The 25,516-nt window shown below is 40.4% G+C and overlaps 1 protein-coding gene and 1 long non-coding RNA gene across 2 annotated transcripts in view; one reads left to right on the top strand and one right to left on the bottom strand.

Moving 5' to 3' along the window:
- Positions 1 to 24,693, top strand: LOC122646497. Its single transcript, XR_006330631.1, has 3 exons — positions 1 to 12; positions 13,949 to 13,952; positions 24,486 to 24,693. It is a non-coding gene; the product is annotated as an uncharacterized LOC122646497 (long non-coding RNA).
- Positions 1,720 to 25,516, bottom strand: part of LOC122646496 — a 61,193-nt gene continuing 37,396 nt past the window's right edge. The window contains exon 5 of the mRNA XM_043840067.1: positions 1,720 to 2,231. Within this exon, the coding sequence (XP_043696002.1) occupies positions 1,925 to 2,231 (307 nt within the window). The 3' untranslated portion in view covers positions 1,720 to 1,924. The remainder of the gene's footprint in view (positions 2,232 to 25,516) is intronic.

Below are 25,516 nucleotides of genomic sequence, written 5' to 3'. Positions count from 1 at the left end.
TTCAGAGGATTAGTTAATTAGTTAACCATGACAGAACCTAGCACATTCCTCTTCTTCATTCCTTGTTCCCAAAGATACTAATGATTCTATTCTCTGAATTGCCCTCTCTATAAACCACTCACCTGTTAGATTGATATGTACAATCTCATGGATAGGGAAACTACGACCAAACAGGCCAATAGAGACTGTTATCACAGACAAACCAGAATTCAGATGGATTTCCATGATAGCCATCTAAAAATTGCCTTTGAGACCAAAATTCTAATTTTTCTTTGGATGTGCATACAAAATATTCTTCAAGCTGGGGTTAAGGTATAAAACTATTTAACTAATTTCCAATCTAAATGTCCTACCTGTCACCATGAGGATGAAATCCTGTGGCATGCTTACACTCATGTCCTTGCTTTAAGAGAATTTGATCAGCTTCAAATTTGGGTATTAAAAAACTGAGCATATCTGCGTGTCAAGCAACAAATTAGTGAGACAGGTGATGATCTCTTCCACCCATATCAAATTTCAAAATATAAAAAAAACTGGCTGTTGACAAGAGGTAGTCTCTTAGAATATTCGCTGTGGCAGGCGAGGAACCGACTGGTATCGAATCAGAGAAAATGGAACCCAGACCACCTCAAAATTATAATCACTGGTGCAAGGAGTCTGATTTTCCGATAGTTACAGAATCTGATCATGCAATAAACTTTGACTTCCACCATTCCCATCAACAACCCAAATGACTTGTTAGCAAAGTCCAGAAATACAATTCTAACCAGGACAAAAATTACATAGTGATCATTTGTGAAGCCAGTTTGATATCTCTTCAATTAAATTCAGCTGGTGTTCAATAATCTTTTTTCCAGGTGCAGCTATAATCTGTGCACGGGTTGGTTCAGGACACTGCTCCCCAACCTTTGAAGCAGAACTGAGGGGGATCTGGTCAGCTTTTCAACTGATCAAGGAACAGGAACTGAAAAACGTGCTGGTGGCATCAGAGTACTTGGAAGCTATCAAAAATTCAAAGACTTCTCAGTTCGCAATGGAAGTTCTTTCCCTTCCTATTCGATATTTATACAATGTATAAAGAACTTCATGATTGTGTGATTTGTAATTGAGCCAGCTCACAAATTGGGATGGAAAAGTAATTTTAAAAGACACCCTGGTGACTATGTGTTAGATATTGACTCTTTTAACTCCGTGCAATTTTCCTCAGTTCACTGTTAAATTTCTTTCACCAAAAAACTAATTTCTGTAATGAATTGGTCAATATCAACTTCAACTAACACAGACTACCTGAGCCTGACTCTGGTAAGTAGATTCACATTCACCCTAATGTCCATTAAATTATATTTTTCCCCATGCATTTCAAACTAAACCATTCAATGTCTTTTGTCAGCAAATGAACTTCATAAGAGTAATTCTGTGGGAATCAGTGGGTACAGACAGTTGACCTCACCTTAAAAGTTGGAGGCAACTTTCAAGTTCGGATGACTAAGATGTAACATGTTCTTCTTACCTCATAGATGTAGAAAGAATTTCTCTGTATTTAAAGCATCAATAAGGTATGGATGGAAAGATTGAAGCCCAATATAGTCTCTTGAAGCCCTAGAGCCAATCTAAAGTACTGATGTCATGCATCTAACCATATAAAACTGAAAAGCGGATGTACGGCCTAAGAAAGCATGTGCAAAATGAAGATTTTGAAGTAGACCAACTTAAAAGTTATTTTCACAAGAGAAAATATAAGTGGAATTTCTTTTTTAAATGCCTGTTAAATTTTCTTCCTTTCTAATTCAAGATTGTACATAACAAATATCTTGAGTGGGTCAGTATAAAGAGTATCCCCTACCCCTAGTATATATAAGCATACAAATTCGGAGTGATTAAATGGTGAAATTTACAAGGATGAGCATTACCTTTCGGCAATGGATCAAGAGTTCATAAAGATCTTCGGAATGCCAAGCATCTTCCCATACTGGATGGTCAACCAACCCATAAAGGAGGCATACACAATAAGAAAACAAGCCCGCTTGAAATAAACCCCATAGAAGGCAGGAAGAAGTTTTCTCTCTTTCCAGCTTCTGATCAGCCTGAATTTCAACGCATGCAGTAGTTTAGCCAAGCTGACAAAGATTAACGGAGTTGACAAACCAGTTATAATCCCAGCTATGCTATCACGATATGGGTGCTTCGCATTTCCATTGTTGGCGGGCCAGGAGTCCGTAATCCTTCTGAAGCTGTCCATACCCAAACAAAAAAAAAAAAAAAAAAAAAAAGGAAAAAAAAAGAAAAAAAGAAGTTAGCGCTGAGAACAGAAATTTAATGATTGGAAGATGCAATTCCCATATTTAACTGGAATTTCAAATAGTTAAAAAAAAATTCAGTTATATTTTTCTGAGTTTTTATTTTTTTTTCAACACCCACACACACATAAAGATGATGCCCGGTAGTCTCCAACCATTGCCAAAAAATATGGCCCCAGTAACTAACGGGTTGGAATATCTCATCAAAATGCATTTTAGGCTATTATCAATTCAAGCCTGTCAATCAACTCATGTGAAAAACTGTTAAAGAGTGACTTTTATTCAAACAAGTTTCCCAAAAAGGGCACATTTAGAAAGGAATATCTTAGGACATCTTTTATCTGCCACATGGCATCCAAATTTTGTGGGCATGTTTTGTCACCACCTCCATTCATGTGGTAAATTTCATTCCAAAAGCATTATGCACAATCTAAATGTCTAATGATCATTTGGATGGTTGAAAGAGGATCCAACAATGGTTCAAAGGATTGAGTTTGGCTGTGAGATTTGAAAGGATGGTGGTGTAGGACAGCCTAGAGGTTAAGATTTCTAGGGCTGAACCATGAGGTATAAGCAATAGTTGTCATGGTGTCTTGGTGACCCAAGGTGTTGGAGAGGCTCCAAATTCAAGGCGACAGCAACCAGGCGACCAAGGCGCTTGGATGCCACCTAGGCGACGCCTTGACAACTATGGGTATAACCGTATAAGTGGTGAACATTGTTAGGACTGATTAGGCTATAAAGAAGGAGGATAAATTAGGAAAGGAGTAAGAAATTAGAAATCAGATACTGTTAAGAGGCTGTGAACAGTACCCATGAACAGTAACTCTTAGAAGAGCTTGAAGAAGAAGAATGTAGAAGATATTGATAGAAGGGAAAGTAAGCGATATTGTTAAAGTATATCGAGCTCCTAGGAGGAGGAATCTCGATTAGAATATTCCCTTATTCTAGTCGAGATTCCCTTCCTCGGGAGTCTCTCCTATTTTGTGTTTGTTTGAGTTATATTTTTCTAGTCCTAGTTGGAGTCTCTAGTTCTAGTTTCTTAGTTTAGTTCTAAGTTCTTTTTTATTTTCCTATTGTAATTCGGAGTCCTAATATGATTGGGAGTTTCCCCTTTAATGTAAGGGTTGAGTATAAATACATACAAGGTGAGGGAGACTGTCATATTTGATAGTTCTCTTCTCTTCACCATCTTCTTCTTCTCCTCTTTCTCAGTTCTGGTTCTCTAATAAGTGTTCTTGTTACATGGTATCAGAGCACAACCTTTATTTTGGTACTCCCTCTGCTATTCTGGTTTGAAGGTTTCTTCATTCAGTTTCTCTTAAAGGGGTGCAGCACCCTATGCTGCATATTACTACAGTTTAAACCCTAGATGGAGTTTTCAATTGAAAACTAGGGTTCTCTTACATATCTAGATGTAAGATAGATTGGAGAATTCTCTTCTCAGACTGCGGTACTTTTTGAAGACCACATCTGCAACTTTTTCTTGAAGATCCCACTAACTCTGCGATTTCTTATTGAAGATTTCTTATATTTCATATCCATTCAATGGATTATTGTTGAAGATTGAAGTTTTTCCAAGGAATTTCTGTTCTTAGCTCTACAGCAACATCGTGAGGGTTTTTTTCTTCTCCAATCGATCCAATTTTCTGGTGAGTTTGTTGGATTTAGTTCTCCTTCTCTCAGAACATCACTCGGCAGTCTAATCCTTCTGTTTTGGGTTGGTATACTCTTGGGATTAATATCCCTTACTGCTGCTGGTGTTTTTTTCTGCATATTAGGGTTCATAAACCCTAATTCTGCTTCTGTCGAGTGTGCTGCTACTGCACTGATTATTACTTCTGTGCTATTATCAGTACTGCCTAGTGAACCTGATGAGGATATCAGCCCATTGAGCCGACAGTTCAGAGTGTATCAGAGACGGCAACGTAGAGATCAGTCTACTGCAGCACAGATATGGATGGATGATGAGTTTAGAGACTACTGTATTGCCTGTATTGCTTACTTGGATCAATGATTTCAGCCCCTACTTGCATACTTGGATCGATGGAGTGCAGTCTAGTTAGTTTAGTTAGTTTATTTGGGTTTATTTGGTTCTTTTGTAGTCTATTTGGTCAAATGGGTCGACCCACGGATCAACCCATGGGTACTTTCACTTAAGTGTTATTTTTTACTTTTTACTTGTTATTTATTCCAATTAGAAAAGAATATTCTGTTTTAGGGTGAAGTTGCTATAAAGCCTTGTAAAATCCCATGATGGAGATTATTGATTGAATGAATTTGAAATTAAAAGAAGTTGCTGCCCCACTCTCCTCTCTTGATTGTGGACTGCTTCTTCCCCCCACCCCCCCATCGGGGAATTTTTTTTTCTTCTTCTCCCTCTCTCTCTATCAATCGTCCAGGTAAGACTGCTTCTCTCTTCTCTTCTCTTATTTTATTCTCCTTTCCTCACCTATTGCTGCTACTGTGGAAACCAAACCCCTCCCCCACAGGTTTCAGAATTGCAGCCCATTCCCCTGCTGCAAAGTTTTAACAACCTATTATTTGTTCTATGGATTCTTATGCATTGAAATACTTTCTGATTTTATTTATTAGAGGTGTGATTAAGGAATAGTACAACACTTGATCTTTTCGGACTAATGAGAAAACCTGTACTCAATTTGATTTTCCTGTTCCCTGTTATCAGACATTACCTAAGTTTTGTACACCTTAGCATAGCCTACCTAACCAGCCTTTGTAGGACCCCTAGTCCCTAGGGTTTCCCCTACATCAGTACCACTGCTGTTTTGGTTATTATTACTGCCTTTCTTAGGATATTTTTAAGCCCTACGATACTGCTGTTCTGGCTATTGGATCTACTAATAGCACTGCTACTGACTTAGGTTATCAAAACCTAATCTTGTTACTCCTGAACATACTGCTGCTGATTTTAGGTTATTTCAACCCTAATCTGGTTCTATCTAAGAGCCAATCTACATTTCTGTCGCAGTTACCTTAATCTGGTTTGATGGCTGATCCCAAACCACCAATGGACAATGTCCAAGTTCAGATAATACTATTAAACTCTCTGGAGTTTAAAATTATTTATTGTGGGCCCAGGCAGTGCAAACTTACATACATGCCAAGGGCAAACTGAAATACATTACAAAGGATCCTCCTGATTGTGATCCTAAGGACCCTACCACAATCATAGCTCATGATGAGTGGATGTGTGAAAATTCTATTATCAAGATATGATTAAGGAACAGTGTTGAACCTGCTATTGCCTCCAATGTGATGTTTCACACCCTTGCTAAGGATGTCTGGAATGGCTTACGTGAAAGTTTCTCTCAATAAAGGAATATCTCCCGTATGTATGATCTCTATGAGAAACTCTTTACTTTCCAATAAGGAGATAAAACCTTGAATGAGTATTTTGCCAGTTATAAGGGCATGGTTGAAGAACTACAGATACATCAGCCTTTGATTACCAATCTGGATCAGTTAAAACAACAAAGAGCTGAGTTTCATGTTGCAAAATTCCTCGCTGGACTACATCCTGATTACCAATCTATGAAGAGTCAGTTGCCTACAGGGGACAAGGTTCCTTCTCTCAATGAAGTTTTTTCTTGTATTAACCGTCTGGCTAATCCATCCAAGTTTGACAATACACCCAAGGAGGCAAGGACACCTCAGCCATTGTTGCAAGTCATGGTCGAAGGCATGGTCGTGGCCAATTTAGAGGCCGTGGCCGTGGCACTAGTGGACAAGGTCCAGGCCATTAAAATGTTGACAAATCTTCCCGCCAGTGCTCTTATTGTGGCAAACCAAATCATAAAGTAGATACCTGTTGGGCCAAGCATGGAAAACCTGAGTGGGCGAATGAACAAGCCAATGCTCCCATGACTGACACTACTACTGAGAAACCTACCAGTGAAATGACTCAAAGTACTACTACTTCATCATCTGTGTCTCGTGATGATAACAACCAGCTAGTCAATTGCCTCCAACAATTTGCAGCTGCATCGGCCTCCACCTCTACCACCACTTTAGCTTATAAAGGTAACTCTGCTTTTTATCCTTCTTGTACTTCATGGCTTATTGATTTGGGTGTTTCATGTCAAATGATTGGTAAGTCAAGTTTATTTTTTTTTCCATGAATCATGTTTAAACCTCTTCCAATGTTATACTTGGTGATGGATCCTCTACTCAGTTAGCTGGTCATGGAACTGTCTCTCCAACATCCTCCATGACCTTCGCACTTGTTCTTCATGTTCCTAAATTACCATTAAGTCTTTTATCTGTCAGTCAACTTACTAAGTCTCTTAACTGTTCGATAACTTTCTATCCTCTTATTATGTTTTTCAAGACCTTCAGATAAGGAAGATGATTGGTGGAGGGCTTGAACGTGATGGGCTGTATTACTTGGATGGCACCGGACCTTCCACTGCTGCTACATCTACTACCATACCACCTACCATGCAATAGCATCTACGCCTTGGTTACCCCTTTCTACCTAAACTCCAATTAATGGTTCCTAGTTGTAAGTCCACATCTCAACTTTAATGTGAGGCTTGTGAATTGGGCAAAAATCATCGTGCCTCATTTCCTGCTCGTACTATACCTAGAAGTTCTTCATTGTTTTCTTTAGTTCATTCTGACATTTGGGGTCCGAGTTGAGTTCGTAATAGATTAGGATTTTCTTATTTTGCTAGTTTTGTGGATGATTATTCTCGTTTCACTTGGGTTTATTTGTTTAAGGACCGGACTCAATTTCCTACTGTATTTAAAATTTTTTATCAAGAAATACAAACTCAATTTGACACATCCATAAAAAATTTTCGTTCTAATAATACTCTTGAGTACACTCAAACTGAGATTTCTAATTTTTGCCTCACTGTTAGAATGTATGGGCCAGAATACCGTGGGGGTATTCTGGACCTTTCATCCATTTATGTTCTTCTTTTTTTTTGTTCGGCTATGTAAGGGCATATATGTCCATGTAATATTGTTTCTCTTTATTATAAATAGAGAGCTTGAGGGATCACATCGATTCACTTAAGCATTATTCCCAAACTGTTTTGTTAACATGGTATCAGAGCCAACTCTGATCTAGGTTTTCAAAACCCCCCACCCTCCCATCGATTTTTTTTTCCTCTCCTTCTTCCATCGTTTTTTCTCCCCACTTTCTCTTTGGTTCTCATCCTTCCCTAAGGGCAGCACTACAGAGGTGATCGTATGATCTAGTTGCTGCCCTCCTCCCTACCTCTTTCCCCTTTTATCATGAATTAAGACTTGCTCGATAGCTGCTGGACCTCTCTTTGCCGTATTGAAGCTTTCCAGATTTTTTTTGAGATCGGCCCCTACCATTGTTGAAGGCTGTTTTCCCTTATTGGAGCTTCATCAGCACCCTTCCCAGCATCTATCGAGCCTTTCACACTTGATTGAAGACCCCTACTCCCAATCAATCTCCTTCTTTGGGGTTTTTCAAAACCTTGACAATTATCGATTTTGGGTTTAGGGCTGCTTGTTGCTGCAAATTTTTTTGGAGGAAGTTTCTATCACCAAGGGAATCCTCTATTGATTCCGGGACAGCCCCTATCCAGCTCTACCTGCAGATTTTTTTTTTTTTTGAAGCACATCCCCAACATCGATCTTGACTTTTGACACCATCGATTTTTGGGATAGGGTTCTTCATTGTCGCTGATTTTTCTGGAGGTGTTTTCCCCTTCCAAGAGGGCCACTCGACCTTGCTTTCAGCCATTGTATTGGAATTTTAGTTAGGTTTCTCTTTACAGCAGCCACTCTTTGCAATAATGGGTGACTCGGCTACTTCCACTGCCACATCTGATCATGATGGCCTTGGCAAATCAGAATACCACAGCTTTCCACCAAATCCCAAACTAGATGGAACAAACTACCTACTGTGGTCTTGGTCTGCCTCCTTTGCCATTGCTGGCTGTGGCCTCACTGGTCATATTGATGGCACCAGTACTACGCTGGCTGCCCCTGGTGCTGCCCAGACTCGATGGCTTGCCAACAATGGAGTTCTCATGTCATACTTGATTGGTTCTATGACTTCAGACCTTGAACATGGGTTTCTCCTCCTTGATACAGCTTCTCAGATGTGGTCGGCTTGTAAGGAAACATATGGGCAGCTTGATAATGATGCTCAAGTTTATGAACTCAGAAAGAAGGTTCTTCATACTACTCAGGGGGACTTGTCAGTCTTTAAATATTATGCTACTTTGCGTAGCCTTTGGCAACAGTTGGACCACTTTTTTGATTACCACCCTGATACAGCTGCTAACTTAGCTGCCTATAAGAAACATGTTGACAAAATTAGGGTCTATGATTTCTGGGCCGGGTTGAATGTTGAGTATGACCAGATTCGTGTTCAAGTGTTGGGCCATTCTCCTTTTCCCACACTTGAATAGTCCTATGCCCTGGTCTCCTCTGAAGAAAAGCGCAGGGCTGCTATGTTACACCCTCCTGTTATTGGAAGGACAACACTTCAGACTGCTGCCCCGGCTCGTACTGCACCTATTGGCACACTCTTTGTTGGTAGTTCTACTCCAGGCCCTGTTACTTGTGAGCAATGTCACAAGCCTTACCACACCAAGGACCGGTGTTGGAAACTTCATGGGAAGCCAGACGACTCTGAACCCAAACGGGTTGCCAAGAAGAAGCCGAAAACAAAGCAAACCATTCTGAATCTGTTCCTACAGCCCCAGCTACAGACATTGGTCTATGCCAGGATGATCTACAAGCCTTCCTACGTGTGCTAAGGACTTCCGCTGCTGCTGCCTCTACTACATCCGCTGTCACTGCCAACTCCATTGCTACTTCAGATTCAAACTTTGCCCGAGCAGGTATCCCATTTGGTGGTCATTGTGCTTCTATAGCTTTCCATCCTTGGATTATTGATTCTGGAGCTACAGATCACATAACTGGTTCCTCTAGCCTATTCCACAGATATTCTCCCACTTTTGGGAAAGACAATGTCAAAGTAGCTGATGGTTCCCTTTCTTCCATATCTAGAAAAGGAATCATTAACTGCACTTCTTCTCTTCCTTTGTCTTCTGTTTTGCACATTTCTAATTTTGCTACTAATCTTCTTTCAACTAACAGTATTACTCGTGATCTTAACTGCAAAGTAACTTTTTTTTCCTTCCCATTGTGTTTTTCAGGATCTGGGAAGACGATTGGATTGGGTAAAGTACACAGTGGACTGTACCTGCTTGATGAGGGTCGCCTGTCTCCACCATTACCTTCTCCACTACATCAGAACTCCTTGGTCACTTCTGAACTTTACCAATGACACTCTAGATTAGGTCACCCTCCATTAGGAATTTTAGCTCATTTATTTCCTACTTTGGTCACCAAATGAATAAGGATAACTTTTTTTGTGAGGCTTGTGTTCTGGCCAAACAGACACATTCAACTTAGTCTTTATCCAATAAAAGGAGTTCTTCTTGTTTTAATTTGGTGCATTTTGATGTTTGGGGTCCTAGTCGTAAAACGTCTATTTCTGGCCATCGTTGGTTTGTCTCCTTTATTGACTGTCATTCTAGAAACACTTGGGTCTATCTTCTGCACACTAAAAATCAGGTTTTTGCATGTTTTCAGCATTTTCATAAATGATTCAAACCTAATTCCAAGCAACTCTCAAAATTTTATAGAGTGATAATGGGACTGAGTATAAGGAATCTCAATTTCAAAAGTACTTTGTTGATCATGGGATTATACACCAGACTAGTTGTGTCGATACCCCAACCCAAAATGGTGTGGCTGAAAGAAAGAACCGCCAATTGTTGGAAGTGGCAAGAGCATTGATGTTTGCTCGACTTGTTCCATCCCAATATTGGGGTGATGCTGTCCTAACTGCAGCTTATCTCATTAATAGGTTACCTTCACGGGTTCTTGATTTCCGTAGCCCAGCCGATATTTTACTTGGGGATTCCTCCTTTGTGGTTCCTCCCAAGGTGTTTGGTTGTGTCTGTTATGCTAGGGATACAAAATCCCCTGGCAAACTTGAACCCCTTGGATTACAGTGCATTTTTTTGAGTTATTCTCCAACCCAGAAAGGTTATAAGTGTTACCATCCTCCTTCCCATCGTACTATGGTCAGTATGGATGTGGTTTTCATGAAACCCCTTCTTATTATTCTTCCTCACCTCTTCAGGGGGAGAGTTCTAGTGAAGATGTGGTTCCCTCTCTTGAGTTTCCCCTCCTTACATCACCTATAGTTGCTGCCCAACCTCCCATGACTGATGACCAACCTCCCATGACTGCTGCCCAGACTCCCGTGGGTGCTGCCCAACCTCCCATGGCTGCTGCCCAGCCTCCCATGGATACTGCCCAGCCTCCTTTGGCTGTTGCCCAACCTCTTTTGATTGCTGTCCCTTCACCCAAGGGACAGGGGGAGATAATGGAAACAAGTGGTGGTGATGCTCCTATTCAGGGGGAGCTGACTCCAGTATAGAGAACTATTCGTAAATTTCAGAAGGCCATTGACAAATCCAACATTCTCACTTATAAAAAGAGATGTTCCCGCTTCAGTCCACTGTAGCACCAATACCCATCTAGTTGCCGACTCAGGATCCAGATCCTCTTTCTCTTGGCAAGCCTTCCTCTTCCGATCTTTCCATTGCTCGTCGCAAAGGTACTAGGACTTGCACTCTACATCCCATTTCTCGTTTTGTTTCTTATAGTTCTCTTTCTCCTTCTTTTCGTGTATTTATATCCTCTCTTTCTTCTGTTTCCATTCCTAAAAATTGGCAGGAAGCATCTACAGATGGAAAGTGGAAGGCAACAATGTTGGAAGTAATGAGAGCATTGAACAAAAATAATACGTGGGATCTTGTAGCTCTTCCTCCAGGGAAAAAACCAGTGGGATGTAAATGGGTGTTTGTGGTCAAACAGAAGGCAGATGGTACAGTGGATTGGTACAAGGCATGTCTGGTTGCAAAAGGCTTCACTCAGACGTATGGAGTTGACTACTAGGAGACCTTCGCACCAGTAGCAAAACTCAACACTGTAAGGGTATTGCTATCTTGTGCTATGAACCTTGGATGGGATCTTCAGCAGTTGGATGTGAAGAATGCCTTCCTCCATGGCGAACTGGAGGAAGAGGTATATATGGACATTCCTCTAGGTTTTTCAAGCGGTGTTACCAAGGGCAAGGTGCGAAAACTGAAGTGTGCCCTCTAGAAGCAGTCACCTAGAACTTGGTTCGGTAGATTTCGGAAGGCTATGCTTTCAGTAGGATACAAGCAAAGCAATGCTGATCATACCTTGTTCATCAAACGAGTGGATGATAAGGTAACTATCCTCATAGTCTATGTTGATGATATTGTAGTGACCGGCACTGATGGTGATGAGATGAAAAACTCGAAGCTGTTCCTTGGCCGTGAGTTTGAAATAAAGGATCTGGGGACTCTAAAATATTTTTTAGGGATAGAGGGTGCTCGTTCTTCAAAGGGCATTTTCCTGTCTCAAAGAAAGTATGTCCTAGATCTATTGTCAAAAATTGGGCTGCTGGGGTGTCATCCTTCAGACACTCCCAGTGAAGCTACTACAAGACTCAAAGAAAAGGGAGGCGAACCAGTTGAAAGGTCGTTATCAGAGATTGGTGGGCAAACTTATCAACCTCTCTCACACTCGATCAGACATAGCCATTGTAGTTAGTATGGTCAGCCAGTTTATGCATGACCCTCATTCCTCTCAAATGGAGGCAGTCCTTTGCATTTTACGATATTTGAAGTCTGCGTCAGGAAAAGGAACACTTTTATCTCCCCATGTTCATCTTAAGGTTGAAGTGTACATTGATGCAGATTGGCTGGTTCAAGTGATAGGAAATCCATCTCTAGATATTGCTCTTTTGTAGGTGGGAACCTTGTCACTTGGCATAGTAAAAAACAGAATGTGGTGGCAAGATCCAGCGCTGAAGCAGAGTTCCGTGCTATGGCTCATGGAATCTGTGAATTGTTGTGGCTTAAGGGGTTGTTGCAAGACATTGGGGTTGCTGTCCAACTTACAATGATGTTTGTTAGTAGAACCGTGGGTTAGAAAGAGAGAATTAAAGAATAGAATGACTTATTCATTGATAGGTAACCCCTAGAGGGGAAAATTACAAAGGTACAGAAATACCCCTAACTAACTGACTCTATAAGAGCAGCAACTTAAACCTAATGACATAAGAATTAAACTACCCCCAAAATGACATACCCCCACGGTATTCTGGATTACATATTCCAACACTCCCCCTCAAGTTGGATTATACAAATAAGTAAAGGAGGATCCAGCTTGAACTAATAAGAAAAAAAAAAACTCTATAATAATGCTGACACTCCCCCTCAAGTTGGCGCATACACGGCACTAATGCCCAACTTAAACAAAATGGGAAGAAACAAAGTTGCAACAGAGTCCAGTCTAGACAAATGAATGCAGCTCCCAAATAAACCTTTAAGAACTTGAAAAATAGATCTTCAAAACCCGGGCAGACTTGATCAGCAAACCGGGACTGGAATATCTTCCAAAAAAGGCAGCTTTCACCAATCTTCTATAGCTGCCCAGTGATGAATCTCTGACTGATAATCTAGAAGATAAGCAACTAGGGCAGCAAGCAGCGGAAACAAATGAATTAGGCAGCGGAAATGATCAACCCAACTGTAGATTCTCATATAGACACTGTAAATCCTCAAATAGGCAGGCAATAACCAAACAACTTCAATACTCTTCATCTCCCCCTTACGGTAAACTCAACCCATTAATGAAGGATACCCAATAGCAACGGTGGAGAAGACTGAGATCTTCTATATTTTGTACCAATGTTCCTACAAGTTCTGTTTTCTACAATGGCTGTAGGTGTATTGTACATAATCCCTCCCTCACGTGTAGTAGTACACGTGGACAGATAACAGAGATGATGTAAGAAATAATGCAAAAGTATAATATTCCAGAATTTTCCAAAAGGTGCTAAGGATAATGGAAAAGGAAGAAATGGCAATTTACAGAATACCATAAACTTCCAAAGTGGTTATGGGTATATGCCAAAGGTATGGTATGGGAGGTGGTAAAGTGAAAAAAGAGTAGTGGGATAATGAGTCACGGAGAAAAACAATGCAACCTATAAATTGTCAACCATCTTCAAACAACTAAACAAACTCCTTAGATGGAAACTTCTGCAGGGGAGAGACATCAACTCCAATATTCAAATCTGATAAGTAAACAGATCTGATTTGAAGTAAGGAAAGACTTCAATCTTCAAGGCTTGATCAATCTTCAAACACGAAAGAACTAGTGTGCTAAACTCCAATTTGTAAACTCCCACATGCTAAATAGAACTGACGAAGATATCTGGGCAAAATTGATGTAATAAACTTCCAAAAAACTTGGATCAGATCTGAATTAGTGAACAATGCTAGGATCAAGCTCTCAAAGTAAGCTGGATTTGAATTAGTAGAGAAAACTTCACACAACGGAATAGGTTCGTAGTTGCAACCAATAACTATGGAACACACTGCTGTAATCCCAAATAAACTGATCTCCAGGGTAGTAGATTCGAGTCTTCAACAATGAAAGAAATTCGATCTCCAATAGTAGGATACTCAGTCTCAAGAACAGGGCAGTAGTAGTCCTCATAAAGGCAGCAGTAACATGTCAACCAGTCATGTCTACAGAAGCCAATCAATAGAACCAGCAAGTATAAGATAGATAACCCAACAGATCCATGGGTAGTTGAAGCGGCCAGCCACATAGGAATTAGTAAAAGAATAGGTTGATGGTAGTTGGAGAAATCGAGCCATAAGAGTGAAACCTGAATTTTTTTCAAAAAAACTACAAGAATGATGCTGAAATGTGGATTGAATACTCCTTTGGTATGTATAAGACTCCCCTAAAAAAATTAGCTTGATAGGGCAGCCCTAACCCTAAAATCGATTTTAGTCAGGGTTTTAGAAAACCCTAAAATTGAGATCGATGTAGGGAAAGGGGGCTTCAACTGCTGATGTAGACTTGCAATAGATGCTGATTAGTACTGCTAGAATGGGACCTCCAATGTGAACAACCAATCTCCAGTTAGAATGAGACTTGTCTTCAAGAGGGAGAGACACCAAAAAGTTGTAGAAAATTAGGGCAGCAGCTATTGCAGTAAATAGACCTTCTTCAAGCCATGAATTGATGAAGTAGAGTCTCTTTTAATGTTAGAACCACCTCCAAAGCACTACAGCAGCAACAAACATCCCTATCCCCAAAAATCGATTTGTATCAGGGTTTTGGAAAACCTTGAAAAGTAGAGATCGATTGGGTAGGGGTCTTCAAAAAAGCTTGGAAAGGTGCAATATTGAGGTCGGTATGGAAGTAATCAGCCCTCCAAAAATCAGCAAAAGCTAAAACCTGTAACCCTAAATTCGATTGGAGTCCCGGTTTTGTCAGGGTTTTAGCAGGTAACCAAATTAGAAGGTTAAGGAAGCTTTGCTGTGGAAACTAATCCAGCCAGCAGAATGGGTCCAAACTCAGGTCGAGTAGGGCTTGTATAGGGAGTAACCTTTACAAGAAATCCCAACCTGATTTGATGGTGTGATTGTGAGAACCAGGGGTTGATCCAAAAAATAGAAGGTTAATGGTTTGGCCAGATCTAGCCATTGGAAAGGAGTGAAAGTGGGGTTGATGGATGCTGGTTAAGGTTGCAGATGAAGCTCCAACAATGAACAATCAGCCTTCAATAGTGGTAGAGATCTGATCTTCAAAAAAATCTGGAAAACTTCAATATCGCAGAGATGGTTCCAACAACCATTGATCTGAAAAAAAGGTAATGAAAATAGGTAGGATGGAGGAGGAGGGCAGCAACTAAATCATTGGTTTAGGTTTACCTCATAAGTGCTGCCCTCTTACAAGGATGAGAGACAAAAAACAGAAGAAGGAGAAGCCGAGAAAGAGAGAAAGGAGGGAGAAGTCGATTGAAGAAGAAAAGGAGGGTTTTTTCTTTCTTTCTAACCTAGATCAGACTTGGCTCTGATACCATGTTAGCAGAACTGTGGGTTAGAAAGAGAGAATTAGAGAATAGAATGACTTATTCATTGATAGGTAACCAAATAAAGGGGAAAATTACAAAGGGACAGAAATACCCCTAACTAACTGACTCTATAAGAGCAACAACTTAAACCTAATGACATAAAAATTAAACTACCCCCAAAAGGACTAGAATACCCCCACGGTATTCTGGATTACATATTCCGACAATGTTATATTGTGATAATAAGGCTGCCATTAGCATCACTCATAATCCTGTCCAGCATGACCGAACTAAACATGTGGAGGTGGACAGACATTTCATCATGGAGAAGCTTGAAGCTGGGCTAATCTGTGTTCCCTATGTGAAGTCTACTGATCAGCTGGCTGATGTGTTCACGAAGGGGCTGAGTGGCAAAGTATTTCATTCTCTTTTAGTCAAGTTGGGCATGTGTGATATCTACGCACCAACTTGAGGGGGAGTGTTAGAATGTATGGGCCAGAATACCGTGGGGGTATTCTGGACCTTTCATCCATTTATTTCTTCTTTTTTTTTCTGTTCAGCCTATGTCAGCTATGTAAGGGCATATATGTTCATGTAATATTGTTTCTCTTTATTATAAATAAAGAGCATGAGGGATCACATCGATTCACTTAAGCATTATTCCCCAAACTGTTTTGTTAACACTCACCCATGGTATTATTCAGCAAATCAGTTGCTCGTATACTCCACAACAAAATGGAATGGCTGAACGCAAAAATCGGCACTTACTCAAAGTTGCCCGGTCTATTATGCTTCACATGAGTCCCTAAACGTGTTTGGTGTGATGCTGTCCTTACTGCCTGTTATCTTATTAATCATATGCCGTCCTCAGTTTTAAATAATAAGGTTCCCTTTTCTATTCTTTATCTTGATAGTCCTTTATTTCCTTCTCCACCACGTGTTTTTGGTTGCGTGTGTTTTTCTCACATTCTTCACCCTACCATTAATAAATTGTACCATCGGTCTATTAAATGTATCTTTCTTGGTTATTCTCGTACTAAAAAAGGATATAAATGTTTTGATCCCATTTCTAATAAACAGTTTATCAGTGCTGATGTCATATTTTTTGAAAATACTCCTTATTTTTCTCGTACTTCTATACCATCCATAGTTAACAATGATGATCTTCTAGGTCAACAAATACTTGTCACCATTCCCATCCCCTCACCGGTTCAATTCTATCACCATCGCCGTTGTCGACCACTGACCTTACCATCCACCACTACTCCTATGCCAGCCTCCATTGTCCCAACCACTGAACCTGGTCCTGTTGAGTACTGAATTTGATATAAAGGATCCTGGAGTTGCGAAAAAGATCCTTGGCATGGAAATCCTTGATATGCGTACAAGGATTTACGTGGTTCGGCAAGGTTGCCTACGTCCACAATGAGATGAGATCTGTTTCACTATCAATGGAGAATAGGGTTACAGTCGCTCGTTCTTCACACCTCTCTCAGATTTTCGTTACAGAGAAAGAACTCTCGCTACATGTTTATAGCGAAACCCTATACAGGAAATTTATCGAAATACCCATGTAGTCCTTAAAAAAATTTCCCCAGGGCCTGCTGCCCCCGAACCCCCTCCGTACCCCCACGATAGCCCACAGAGGCTCTACACAGTATTCCATCATCAGAAGTCAAGACACCAAAACCTCAACAATCTCCACCTTGGCTTGAATTCTGACCAGCCACCTCGAAAATAAGTTGTAGATGCCTCCATCTCCTCCTGTACCTTCCAAAAGGAAAGATACAATACCACACCCCACAAACATCCGGGGTGTAGCCATCACTCTATCAACAATAAGTGATGTTGATCAAATCCAAGTAGTGCTCGAACTTCTCTATGGTAACCGGATTGGTAAACATATCTGCAGGATTGCTATCTGTATGAATCTTCGTCAAGTGAATACTGTCTTCTAACACAAGCTCCCTGATCTTATGAAATCTCACATCAATATGCTTTGTCCTTGCATGAAACACCTGATTCTTTGCAAGATGTATGGCACTCTGATTGTCATAGTGTAGCACTGTACCACCTTGCTCCAACCCCAACTCACGAACCAATCCAGTCAACCAAACTCCTTCCTTGGCTGCCTCAACCACTGCCATGTACTCTGCCTTTGTAGTGGACAATGTAACTGTAGACTAAAGCATTGCCCTCCTCGAGATGGGTCCACCAGCTAATGTAAACACGTAACCTGTAGTAGACCTCCTTCTGTCTAAATCACCGGCATAATCAGAATCTACATATCCTGCCAGCTCTGTGGAACTTCCCTTACCACTGAACATAATACCCAAACTTGTAGTCTTACTTAGATATCTGAAGATCCACTTAATTGCATTCCAATGCTCCTTCCTTGGATTACTCATGTATCAACTGACAACACTGACTGCATGAGACAAATCCGGCCTGCTACATACTATAGCATACATGAGGTTCCCAACTGCGCTAGCACAGGGAACCAAAGACATCTGCTCCACCTCCTCATGTGTTGTAGGGCGTTGCTTTTTAAGAAAAAAAAGGGTTTGTAAGGTACAAAAGAAGGAAGACTGGGTTTTAAAACCTAGTGGAGAAGTGGAATCGTTGAAGAAAAGTGGGAAACAAAGAGGTTTGGTAAGGAAAGAAAAAAAATAAAGGGGTTTTTTGCCAAGCCGATACCGTATCAATTTGGTTTTGTACGAAAAATCAGATTTGTACAGAGGTTTTTGGTACCGAGGTTAGGATTCCTAAGGTTTTTCGGCGTTCCGAACTTAGTGGAAGTGACGGTTCGGGTGAATTCCGCTCTGTTGGTATAGATCTTGTGGGTTCGTACAAAGATCAAGGGTAATACAGTTCGTTTAGCTTGATGGTAGGTACGAAAGGCACTGATCAGGTAAACCGGATGGGGGTGAAGAGTTCAAGCTTCTCCATTGAATGCTTCAATGGCCATAATGATTTTACCTTGTGGCAACAACGGGTGATGAATATTCTTACACGAGAGGGGACAGTCAAGGCTCTCAGGAAGAAATCAGAAAAGCCAGAGAAGATGAAGGACGATGAGTGGCAAGAGTTGAGGGATTTGGCAAACAGCATGATCCAATTGTGTCTTGCGGATAGCACTCTTCGTGAGGTCATCGGGTTGGCGGATCCAAAGGAAGTTTGGGCAAAGCTGGAGAGCATGTACAATTCCAAGTCATTGACAAATCAGCTGTTTTATAAGAAACAATTATATGGCCTTCGGTTGTAAGAGGGAGTGAAGTTTGAGGTGCACTTGGATGATTTCAACAGGATATTGATGGAATTGTCGGCTCTTGATGTGAAGATCGAAGAGGAGGACAACGCACTTCTCCTGTTGGCATCACTACCTCCATTTGATCACATTGTGACTACACTACTATTTGGTAAGGATACTCTCAAACTTGACGAGGTTATTGCTGCTTTGCTGATGAATGAAACACGGTTGAAAAATAGCGATAATGGGGTGTCAGAGGAGGGTAATGCCTTGGCTGTAGGTGGTAGTCAGAGTAGAGGCAGATCAAACGAGAGACTGGAGGAGTCTGGCAAGTATAAGGGTCGCTCAAAGTATGAAGGTCGCAAAATAAAATGCTATTATTACGAGGAGGAAGGTCATATAAAGAAGAATTGTCCAAGGTGTAAGTATAGAAAAGAGGAGGAGGAGGAGAAGGAAGGTAAATCATCTACTGTTGGTATCGTGGAAGAGTCTTGGTGATGGAGATATCCTTCTCACTACATCATCAGGTATGGAAACTTCAGATTGGATTTTAGATTCTGGTTGTTCATTTCATATGTGTTCAGTCAGGGATCAGTTTGCTACATATCAGGTGAGTGAAAGTGGTACTGTCAAAATGGCAAATAATGCGGAAAGCAAGGTTGTTGGGCCTGGGACTGTACGGATTTGCATGTTTGATGGGGTTGTGCAAACTTTGACTGGTGTTAGACATGTGCCAGATCTAAGGAAGAATCTGATTTCACTGGGAAGACTGGATTCAGATGCAAATCTAAAGGTGGAGTTCTCAAGGTTTCAAGAGGGGCCATGGTTGTGATGCAGGGATGGATGATTGGTAATTTGTACAAGCTTGCAGGGAGTGTTGAAACAGGTGGAGCTCCTATTGGAACTTAGGCAAGAGGTACAGGTGGAGGACAAAAGTTGCAGGTGGTTCCAGCAATGAACAAGTACAAGTCTAGAATGAATCGGGTGACTTTTGCTTAAGTTTTGGTGGGTGGCGGTGATCTCTCGGAGTGAGCTGCAGCAGTAGGAGAGGTGGAGCCATATCACATCGTGCGGTGGCAATGAGCTGTACGGGACACCCCGGGCGGGGGTGTAGGCCATGCCGGTTTGGGCATGGGAGAAAGGTAGAGACAAAGGCGGAGTTTGCAGAGTCAACATCAACACCGGTCTTCTTTAGGAGGTTGTTTGCAAAATCCAAGCCAAGGTGGAGATTGTTGGGGTTGGGTGTGTCTTATATTCGGCGGGTCCACATAATTGTAGTTGGTTTGTATTTGTAATTGGGACAGGTTTGGGGTCAATTACATGTACAAGGGTAAAATTGTAATTATGTGGAGATTAGGCTTTTGGGTTTCCCTATATATTGTCTCTGTGTGGAAAACCCTGGGAACAAGCAAAGGGGAACACTTTGTGAGGTGGAGAGTGGTATAGAGAGTTTTTCAGGAAATCGTGGAAAATCTCTAGTTCTCTCGGGTGGATGTAGGCAATCTTGCCGAACCACGGTAAATTGCTTGTGTTGTGTGCGATTGTTTTCTTATGTTCTTCCTCGTGGTTGCACATTCGTCCCCAACAGGTCCATCTCACCCTGCTCTTGCTGTTACAGACTTGCCATCTACTACAGTGGACGCTGATCATCTTGACACTTAATTTGACTCTGATGCTGAGTGCTTCATCAACCTAGCCATTGCTGTCTGTAAAGGTACTCATTCTTGTACTTACAAACCCCACACTTCCTTAATTGTTTATCCTATTGAGTAGTATGTTTCTATTTCTCATCTTCCTTCCCACTATCACCCTCTTGCTTCTGCTTTATCTACTAATTTTATACCTAAAACCCACCATGAGGTGTTCTCTCACCTTGGTTGGAAGGCTGCCATGGACACCGAGATGGATGCTTTATTATCTCGAAATACTTGGACTCTGGTTTCATTACCTATTGGGAAGGATCTAGTTAAGTGTCGATGGGTTTATAATATGAAATACAATCCTGATGATTCTATTGAGCAGCTCAACGCCCGCTTGGTTGCTAAAGGCTATACTCAAACATATGGTGTAGATTACTTTGAGACCATCTCTCAGGTTGCTCATCTGAATTCCGTTCGTATACTTATTTCTTTGGCTGTTAATTTTGATTGACCTTTATATCAAATGGATATCAAAAAAACCTTTCTCTATGGGGATGTTCAAGAGGAGGTTTATATGGAGCAACCTCCAGGGTATGTTGCTGAGGGGAAGAGTTCTACCAAGGTTTGCAAGCTTCGTAAGGCAATCTACGGGGTTAAAACAATCTCCAAGAGCATGGTTTGATAAGTTTAGCTCTATTGTCACTTAAGTTGGATTCTCACAATGTTATTCTGACCAATTTGTTTTTGTTCGTCGACAAAGTTCAAAGGTAGTGGTAATGGTAGTCTATGTGGATGACATCATTATTTCTGGTAATGATGATTATGGTATTCAACAACAACAACAACAACAACAAACTAGGCCTTATCCATCTAAATGGGGTTGGCTACATGGATCCATACAAACGTAGAAAAAAAGGAGAAATGAAGACACAAGATATGAGAAGTGTGAAAAAAGAAATGCAAGAAAGAGGAAATAGGCCCAGCCCAGGAAGTCAAGGAAATCAGCTATATGGGGTCGGCAACATGGATCTTTGCCTCCAAAAGGCTCTATCTGAGGTCATACTTGGTACAAGACCCAGATTACGCATGTCATTCCTCACAACCTCTCCTATGGTCATTTTCGGCCTGCACCTAGTTCTTTTGGCTCCTTCAATTAGAATTAGATCACTCCTCCGTATTGGGGCATCCTTAGGCCTCCATTGAACATGGCCATGCCAACTCAAACGACATTTTCGTAGCTTGTCATTGATCGGGGCAACTCCCAATTCAGTTCTAATACGATCATTCCTTACTTTATCCTTCAAAGTCTTTCCGCACATCCATCTTAACATCCTCATCTCTGCTACATATAGCTTCTCTACATGACACTTCTTAATTGCCCAACATTCCGCCCCCTACATCATAGCCAGTTGGACAGCTGTCCTATAGAACTTTCCTTTAAGCTTTAAAGGAATACGTCGGTCACACAGTACTCCGGTTGCACCTCTCTACTTCATCCATCCCACCTTAATTCTCTATAATACATCATCCATGTCACCTTCTTTATTTACGGTTGACCCCAGATACCTAAAATAGTCACTTTGCGGTATCTCTCTCTCCTCAATTGTCACCATATTATCCATCATAGAGTGACTAAAGTTACACATCATATACTCCGTCTTTGATCTACTAATTTTAAAACCTCTTGTTTCAAGCGTTGATCTCCACATCTCTAACTTAGCACTGATCCTTGCTAAATCATATCTTCATCAGCATTTTCAGATGAAAGACTTGGGCGTTCTCAAATATTTCCTTGATATTGAAGTTTTGCGAAGCAAGAAAGGTGTTAGTTTATCTCAAAAAACATATGCCTTTGAACTTCTGATTGGCACTGGAATGTTTGCTTCCAAACCAGCAGAAATTCCCATGGACCCCCATCAAAAACTTGGGTCCATTGAGAGTGGGGATTTTTCGGATGTTCATTGGTATCGAAGATTACCTAGAAAACTTATTTATCTTATTATTACTCGCCCAGATATATCCTTTGCCATTGGAGTTATTAGTCAATTTTTGCAATGTCCAAAAAAAATTCACTAGGATGCTGCTTGCCGTGTGTTGCGATATCTAAAAAGTGCTCCTGGTAAGGGTTTTATTTATCAACCTAATCCGAATACTAATCTGGTTGGGTATTCTGATGCTGATGGTGATTGGCATTGTACTACGAATTATTGTACTTTTGTGGGTGGTAATTTGGTTACCTGGAAAAACAAAAAACAAACTACCGTTGCTCGGTCAAGTGCTGAGGCGGAATACTGAGTGATGGCACATACCACAATTGAGTGATGCGGGTAAAGTCTTTGCTCCATGAGTTGGGATTTCCCATCACTCAACCTACACAGATGTTTTGTGATAATCAAGTTGATATCTATATTGCCAGTAATTCTGTATATTGAGCCCCTAGGAGGAGGAATCTCGATTAGAATATTCCCTTATTTTAGTCGAGATTCCCCTCCTCCTTAGGAGTCTCTCCTATTTTTTGTTTATGTTTGAGTTATATTTTCCTAGTCCCAGTTGGAGTCTCTAGTTATAGTTTCCTAGTTTAGTTCTAAGTTCTTCTCCATTTTCCAATTGTAATTTGGAGACCTAATATGATTAGGAGTTCCCCTTTAAAGTAACAGTTTGAGTATCAATAGATACAAGGTGAGGGAGACTATCATATTTGATAGTTCTCTTCTCTTCACCATCTTTTTCTTCTCCTCTTTCTCGGTTTTGGTTCTCTAATAAGTGTTCTTGTTACAAATATGTAACGTTTTGGTGCTGTGAACAGACACCAAAATAGATGTGGGAAAAAGTGGAGGAAGAGATAAGAGGAGAGGGTGAAGGAATATACGAAGGGATCAGCTTTGATCGGACTCATGTATTGGATCCTTTCATTCCATTCTATTTTTCTACAAGTAGAGTTTACATCCTTATATAGCAAAACAGGTCCTTGCACAAGAAGCTAAAGATAGCTTAAGAAGCAAAGAACTTACTTGCCTAAGAAGCTAAAAAGTAGCTTCTTCAAGAAGTTAAATGTAGCTCTCTGAAGAAGTTACTTAACCCTTACCCTAAGAAAACAAAGCAAAATTAAGAAAATACCCTCAAGCAAAATAACAAGAATACCCCTACTATATGCAGATTTATCACCAAACTGGGCTCCTTTAGGAATAAGTCTAGGGTTGGGTTATATACATGTTGGGCCTTTGTTCCCATGGGTTCCCAATGTAATAGGTCATTTTTATGGACCTAAAGTATGGGTAATAGGGTTGCATATGGGATTAGCTGTTTTAATTCTGAACTTAGTTTTATTTTGGTGTTTTTGTTCTTAAATTGAACCAGTTGTTCAACTTAAGTGATTTTAATAGTTTTCTCTTTTAAGTGTTTAGTTGGGCTGGATTAGGACTCTGTTTTAAGTCTATTTCAGTTTCCTAGTCAATTTAAGTTGCCTAATAGGTTAAGGATTGGGTTAGGCCTTTCCCTTTTAGTGTAGGAGTCGATTTTTGAGTCTTTTATATAAGGTTGTAAGAGCAAGCATTGAACACGAATTTTGATTAATGAATAACTTTTTGCTTCTCTTCTCCATTGAAGATTTTTGTCATGTGTGTGATCAAGGCTGAAACGATTGGTGTTTGATCCAATCGACACCTTGCAGTGTGAAGCCCGGGAAGTTCTTTGAAGCTCTCAGCCAAGTTTTTGTTGAAGTTTTGTTTTTTATTCAAGATTTACAATCAAACAAGCTGCTGCCAAGGGAATTCTGCAACTATAGTAAGTTTGAATCATCCACAACTCCTACCATTCTTGTTATAAACCTTCCATACACCCAAACCCTAAGATTCCCCTTTTTGTTTTCGATTTTTCTAAGACCCAAATTCTTCCCAGACCAAACCAGCCAGCCAAATCACACCAAACATTGATCGAATTCTCCTCTCATACTAAGGAAAACTCGATCCAAGTGGTTCCCTCATCTGACCATCATAAACCCTAAAAAAAATCCATCTTTTTCTCTTTCAAAAACCCAAAACCCTAACCTCTACATTGCTGCCGATTCTGATTAGCGTACCTAGAACCATTAAACTTTAACAGGACCTTCACTGGAAGACTCCCCAACATCAATTAACCCTAACCCTACAATCAAACACTAGATTCCATTATACTCTAATCCTAATTTAACCAAAACACCAATTTTGACCTACCCGAATTATCCTGTTCATAGTAGATCTTGGTTATTTGGCTCCTAGTTTGACTATTCAAATCTAGGACTACATTAAGTGGTATTGGAGCAGATAGAGCTTGTTATGCCACCATGGTTCTTTGAAGAGAAAGCTCCACGCCTTGAAGACTTTATTCCTAATGTTCCTACATCACCCGAGTTTTGTTTGGGAACGGTCAAAGCTGCTAGTCACATGTTGCTTCCCCCTCATCACTACAAAATTCGAGGACAAATTTTTCCAAGCTGGGGAGAGTTGATGCAGATTTATCACCAAATTGGGCTCCTTTGCTTAGCAATAAGTCTAAGGTTGGGTTATATACATGTTGGCCTTTGATCCTATGGGTTTCCAATGTAATATGTCACTTTTATGGACCTAAAGTATGGGTAATAGGGTTGCATATGAGATTAGCTGTTTTAATTCCTTAGTTTTATTTTGGTGTTTTTGTTCTTAAATTAAATTGGTTCTATTTAAATGATTTTTCTTTTAGTTGGGCTGGATTAGGACTCTATTTTGTGTCTATTTCAATTTCATAGTCAATTAAGTTACATAATAGGTTAAGGATTAGGTTAGGCCTTTCTTTCTTAGTGTAAGAGACTATTTTTGAGTCTTTTATAAAAGGTTGTAAAGGGAGGGGGGGCAAAGCATTGGAACAACAAATCATCATGATCCAGTCCCCAATCCCTTTGTTGGAGATGCATGACCCAAAAAAAAAAAAAGAAGGATAGACACAGTTATAGTCCAAGGAGACTACAAAAAGCATTACATTAAGGAGATATTTGCTCTCATTCTTTAGCACTATTGATATGTAGGGTGGATGAAGTGGAGGGGTGCGTCTAGAGTGTTATGTGATCGACGTATTCCTTTAAAACTCAAACGAAAATTTTATAGGACAGTTATACGACCGGTAATGATGTATGGAGCTGAATGTTAAGTAGTAAAGAAATCACATATAAACAAAATTATTGTAACTAAAATGAAGATGTTGAGATAGATGGGTGGTAAAATTAGAAAAGACAATACACGGAATGAACAAATTAAAACAAATTTAGGAGTAGCTCCGATATATGATAAGCTGCGAGCAGTCATTTAAGGTGGCATGGACA

Source organism: Telopea speciosissima, chromosome 11, assembly GCF_018873765.1.
Source record: "Telopea speciosissima isolate NSW1024214 ecotype Mountain lineage chromosome 11, Tspe_v1, whole genome shotgun sequence".
In the NCBI taxonomy this organism is placed as follows: Eukaryota; Viridiplantae; Streptophyta; class Magnoliopsida; order Proteales; family Proteaceae; genus Telopea; species Telopea speciosissima.
This window is presented reverse-complemented; position numbering and strand designations above follow the sequence as displayed.